Genomic DNA, 6585 nt, shown 5'->3' with positions numbered 1-6585 from the left:
AAATACTCATATATTATTTATGATTCTATTTATACTTTAATTAATGAACTTTTGGTTTGTTTATTAAATAACAAACTAAGTGTAACTATCCTTTAAAAATGATAAAATAAAATTCAAAATAACTTATTCAATCTAAAATTGTAAAATATCAGTTTGAATTATTTTAATATAAATTACAATACAAATTTTATCACAAAATAAATTTAAACAAAACTACAGACAGCCTTATTTTGTATTTCCTTTATAATAAGAAATATGAAACATAGAAAGCTGTCATTATTGATTTTTTGAACCCATAGCCTATTATTAAATTTGTAGTCGCTCAACCTGATCCCTTTGCTGGCCTATGGCTAGTGGCTACCCTTTAACGTTACAAGTGGGAAGGGGAAAATAAAATACTTTTCAACCATGTGCAAATGCTTATTCTTCCAATGAAAATTGAAAATGAAAAATTTTAAATTGTACGTTATTGATTTTTCAATTTAATTCTGCGTATGTTTATAAAAACTGTTAAAAATAGTCATATAACATACAAATAGCTTATTAGTTTTACACAAAGCATAATTGTTAAAAATGTCTTTATCAGTTTAATGATACATCGAAATTGATAGAAAGAGAAAGGGAAGGTGAAATAAAAACAAAAGGAAGTAGGTTAGCAGGTACGATTATTTATGTCTTAGCGTGACGGAATGGAGAGTGGGGTGCACTTTAGGGTCCGTCTGCACAAGTGATCATTTCAAACTCTGCTTCCATTTTCTTTTCTTCCTCCGCATTCATTGCTAACATATTTAGACTTTGATTCCTTTTTTTCTTCCATGATTTCCGCACCTCAAACTTCGGTCTTAAATTAAGAATCTTCATTCTATATTATAATTTTATTTAACTTTTTTATTTTAAATAAAATAAAACTAGAAGTGAATGATTTTTACAAAATTAACCCCTAAGATAAAGCAAATTAAATTTAATCAACAAAACTAACCTTCATATTCTAATATTAACAGCTCATCGATAATTGGGCCAAAGATGTGTTAAAAGTTAGCAATGTTACTATCGTGAATTAGAAGTTGAGAAGAGAAACGAGAATAGCAAACTAAAACGGAACTCTTTCATATTTCACATTTGAAAAGCATAACAAAGATCTGCATATTTTCTATCTGGATTTCACTATCATACATCACATAAAACACAAAAGGAACCACAAAGAGGTGATGTTCCTCATTTCCTCAAACGCACAAAGCAAAAACCGTTGGGACTCTTGTACGACAAGCTCCCTAGTGTTTTGCAGCATATTGATTAATGAGTGCAAGAGCATTACTAGTGACCTGAGCAACATTCACCATTTTAGCTCTAATTGAAGCCTTGATTTTCCCATTAAGGGCATTTCCAGCAAACCCATCACTGCAAGTGCTTTCATCAGTCAAGGCAGAACTGACCCATGTCTCAACATTGCTTATGTGCCAATTGAAATCCTCACCTTTGACATTGCACAGTTTCAGCTCCTTGAGTGAACGGCTTAGCCTGTCCACACTATCACTAATTTCTTCAGCACAATCATGTAAGGCAGCATATTCTCTTGGTTTTAGGCCCCTAAATTTGTTGCACTTTGTGACAAAGGCCTTGGTGGACTCAGTCCTGTTGAGGCTCACTGACAAGGCTGTTTGGACTAATTGGTGAGGGTCTTGTTGGATGGTGGTGGCATAGACTGAGAGAGACTCAACACACAAAGCTGGGTATTGAGTGGTGCTGCAAGAGGACTTTATGAAATTGCTGGGACTTGCAATTGTCAACTTGGCTATGCCTGCAATATAGAGTACAGAGAGAAGCAAGAAAAGAGGGGAAACCCTTCCCATGTTTGGTTTAGAATTGAAATTGGTTGAGAGAAAATTTTGGGGTTGCGAGCTGTGTGAGATTGAGAATCAAGGACAAACTGGATCTTGATATATAGAGGGTGGCTTCAGTGTCACAGCCTCAACTTTACCCCTTGTTCAAACTGTGTCTACCTTATGTGGGGTATATTTACAGAAAATAAATAGAGAAAAATTATGAAAAATGGTTTTTTTTTATATGTATCTCAAAAGTTGTCTATAAATATTTTATGATGAAAAAATAAGGGTGGTGGACCGGTGTGGGTCTGCAGCATAACAAAAATCTAGGGAATTATTGGGTTTTGGGAAAAAAACAGAAATGGGAATGGCACTCGCAATAACCAATCATGCAATGACACAAACGCTGCTAAATACACGTCTTTGTCTAAACTGGCGCATGTGCAAGTCGACCTTTCTCTCAGTTTCTTTTAAAGTAAAAAAAGGACAGTGCTACTATTTCCGACCGACATGATGTGAATCAGATTTTGTTAATTTAATTGTACAATGTTTAGTGCTTTGTTAACCACAATGGACCTACCTGCGATGCGAGACACTGTTCCAAAGTTGCTTTCACACACGATCTTGCAGTCACTGCAGCCATGTGACAACTTGGACCTATCTAGAAGCCAGGTATATATGGATTATATATTTTTCTTATTCGTAAGGTTGTAATTCTTATTTCCCACAGGGTAAATTTTATAGTATGCATTTAATGTAGTGTTTGTGAATTTTTATGATTATTATGGTATTAAGAGATTTGTTTACAGTTACCCGGAGTTTACTAGATCCTGCTATCTATTTTTTATTAGGGGGACAAGATCCTGCCATCTAAAAGGGCGAAAGACGGGTAGTTAAGATCCTTATTTGAATCTAACACGTCGAATATGCACTTGCACGCGAATTTAACACATTAATTTAAACAGTAACTAAAATTATTAATTTCTTTGAACGCAGATAGAATTTCCACTGATAAAGTCAAACCAAAATGAAAAATGCATTTACACTGCTTTTGAAATCGAAGTGAGGTTCTACATTGAATAGATCAATTGCAAATGTGAATTAACGAACTCTTGCACCAGTGCATTAATTCTTCGGATTGAAATCGTAGCCTTTTCATATATTCAGTTTCATATACAGTAAACTGTTGTTGTTTCTCCATGTTATATATTCAGACTAATGATATTCTTTTAATGTTAGTTTTTTTTTTAATTAAATCACTAATTTTATTGTGCGTTAATAATAATGATTATTTTACATGTAAAATGACAGTATATTTTACTCCATTTTGATTAGTAATGTCAATACTACTGAACATATTAAAAAATATATTTTTTAAAAATAAAATATTTTTTTAAAATAAGAGAAATTGTCATTAAAATTTATTAAAAAATATTAATTTTTTAAAAATAATATAATCTTTTAAAATTAAAAATAAGTTTAGAATTGTTCACGTACTTATAATGTCCATCGTTACTTTAAATTAACTATATAATTTTATTATAATTTTAAAATACATATTTAACTTCAAAATAAAAAATTTATTATATCTATATTTTATTCCTTTTTATATATTATAATATTAATTAATATTAAAAAAATTATTTTGATTTTACAGATCCTTCTTTGTTTCTACGGATTTTCATATGTAATAGATAACTCAAAATTACATAATTTTATCTAAAATAATATAAAATGTGTTGATTAAATTAAAATTAATAAAAATTTATTTTAAAATTAAAATTATTTTATAAAAATATAATATTTAAAATACTTGATAATGCAATTACATATGTATTCCATGATAAACAACATTGAAAGCAAATGAAGATTATATAACTATAATGTAAATTGTTAAAAATAAATAAATAATTTAAAAAATTATTTTATTTATAAATAAAATATTTAAATTTATTGTATTAGCATCATGTAACATTAGTTTTTATGTTGGAGAATTAGTAATATTAATATTAAGTAAAAATAAATATTTAATTCTTATAACTGATATTCATCCACGAACTAGTTTATATATTTAAAAAACTATTCTTTAATTTTTACATAAGTATTATGATCTTACTATTACGGCATCTTTAGAAAAATACAACTCAATAAAAAGTAAATTTAATTAATAGTGTTGTAACAAGAAATCAAATACAATGAAAAATTTATATAAAACCTGAAAGTAAATTTTAAGTATAAAAATTAAGTTATAAAAGTGTATTAATTAATATATAATTTAATCTTAATATTAAAATATCTTTGTTAAGTGTTTTTTTTTTATTGGAGTGTAGAGCTTGGTCCAACAAATAAAGAAGTATCATCAATATTAACATTGATTAAACCACAGAAATTTATTAATCTGTTGCATAAATAATAATTGAATAAAGAGCATACATGAGAACAATAATAATATTTTTATATATTTTTTCATATACCTTATTTGACCTAATATTTATTTTCATTTTTTATCAAATTATTTATTATATTACTTACTTTTTCTTTTTTTCTTTTTCTCTTCTTATAATAACTGTATATACAATAATTATCGGTAATTTCTATGTAAAATATTAGTCTATTAATAATTTTGAATATAATATTCTTCGAATGATTGGTGGAAGTGTAGAGCAATGTAGGAGACGTCCAAGTTGAAGCTATGGTTATTGGGATGTGAAATGTCCAAGTCCAACTGCCCCTTTAGAGCACTCACTCTCCTTTCTCCTCTTTCGCCAACAATAACTTCTTCAGCACAAACATATATACCCCACGCGCTCATTATCCTTATTATTTATTTATTCAACACTTTTTTTATGTCATTATCTACAAAGATAGAGTTATATAAAAATATTATATACATGAGATATTTTTAATGGAAAATGCTTAATTATACAAATGAGCGTCATACGAAAAGTGACAAAAAGAATATACCGTGGTTTGTGTTTATATTTTCTTTTTTTGTTATTATTTAATTTTTAACTAATAAAAAATTAAAAATTTGTACAAAATTATTCATATTATTATATAGCATAACTCTTTTTAAATAAAATTGTGAATATTCAATTTTTATCTGGATTTTATTTAAATAAAATTTAAAAATTAAAAATTAAAAAATTAAAAATAAAAATTAGATTCTTTAGAAAGTTAAAATTTATGAATTTAAAATTTAAAAAACAAAAATATATTCTATAAGATTTAAAATTTTATATTCTATAAGGAGTTAGGATGTAAAAAAAAATCTCAAAATAGATAGATATTTTTTTTATTATCAAGTAAGTAGGTTACGGGAAGAAAAATCAATAAAAAATGGTAGATTTTTATAAAAGTGAATTAATGGTACTTAAAAAATAAGAAAGTTGGAGTCTTTTATTTTTTATAATAAAAAAAATAAATTAGAATTTAGGGTTATAGAAAGTGGCTATAAATAAGAAATTAAGTTTTAAATAAGGAGGACACTTTTTTTGAAAATATGGTAAAACAAAGAGAAAAAATGGAAGAAAGAGAAAAAAACCAGAAGAGATGAACGTTTTTTTGATAGTACAATAAAACAAAGAAAAGAGAAAAGGAAGTTAAAGTAATAAACATTCCGAGAGTATTAAAATTTTTAAAGTACATGTACTTGAGTTAAAAACAAACATTAGAAGTTGAAAGAAAAAGAGCTTCAATAAAAAAATCTCAAGTCACAACAAAAAAGTCGATAAAACAAAACATGAAAGAGAATAAATTTATTTTTGTTTAATAGTCAAGTAAAATCTTACTTTATTTTTTTTAATAATTCTTTTTTGTGTTCTTTTTTTCTTGTTCTCACTTCTTCATGCCAAAATTTTAAAAAAATTTAATCTAATAAAACCCTAAAAAAAATTTGTTCTTTTTTTTTACTGACAAAAATTTAAAATAATTTTATTTGCGTTTCATTTAAATAAATTTTAAAAGTTTTAAATAAAAAAATAAAAAATAGATTCTATTGAGAGTTAAGATTTATAAATTTAAAATTTAAAAAATAAAAATTAGATTCCATAGAATTTAAAGTTTTAAAATTTTAGATTCTAAAAATAAGTCAATATTTATGGTTGTCAGTAGGTTAGTAGAAGAAAAATCAATAAGAAATAGTAGATTTTTAGAAGAATGAATTAGTAGTCCTAGAAAATAAGGAAGTTAGAGCATTTTATTTTTTATTTTAAAAAATAAAATAAAATTTAGGATTTTAGTAAGGTTATAAATTAGAAGCTTAAGTTCTTAAAAAGGAGGATATTAATTTTGGGAGTACGGTGAAACATATAGAAAACAAGAAAGGAAAGAGAAAAAATAGAAGAGAAGAATCTTTTTGTATAGTGAAACAAAGAAATGAGAAAAACGTCAAAGGAACAGACATCCTTAGAGTATTACAATCTCCAAAGTACATGTAGCTTATTTTATTATTTTATTTTTTTATAATTTATTTTTGTGTTCTATTTTTTCCCCTTATTTTTACTTGTTCATGTCAAAATCTTGAAAAAATTTAATCTCATGAAACTCTAAAATTGTTTTTCCTTTTGGGTTCTTTTATTTTTACTAATAAAAATTAATTTTACAAAACCTAAAATTCCTCACTTTTTTTTTTCCAAAATCCTAAAAATCTAATCTTGTGAAACCATACAAAAGAGATTTCTTTTTTTCTTTTTTTAATAAATATCAAACCTCTTTTTAGGGTTGAAAAAATGTTAGATATTTATTTTTAAAAAAAGAGAAA

The 6585-nt window shown here is 26.0% G+C and overlaps 1 protein-coding gene across 1 annotated transcript; it reads right to left on the bottom strand.

Annotated features, from left to right (window-relative positions):
• Window positions 1-1036: 1036 nt before the first annotated feature.
• LOC113847542 (21 kDa protein-like) lies at window positions 1037-2198 on the bottom strand. The gene has a single exon (XM_027476715.1). The coding sequence runs from the start codon at window positions 1848-1850 to the stop codon at window positions 1272-1274; it is 579 nt and encodes a 192-aa protein (XP_027332516.1). The 5' UTR covers window positions 1851-2198; the 3' UTR covers window positions 1037-1271.
• Window positions 2199-6585: the final 4387 nt, after the last annotated feature.

This window comes from Abrus precatorius, unplaced genomic scaffold, assembly GCF_003935025.1.
Source record: "Abrus precatorius isolate BTA unplaced genomic scaffold, Abrus_2018 Scaffold8, whole genome shotgun sequence".
NCBI classification, from domain to species: domain Eukaryota; kingdom Viridiplantae; phylum Streptophyta; class Magnoliopsida; order Fabales; family Fabaceae; genus Abrus; species Abrus precatorius.
The sequence above is the reverse complement of the archived record's forward strand: the minus strand, read 5'-3'. Positions and strand labels throughout refer to the sequence as shown.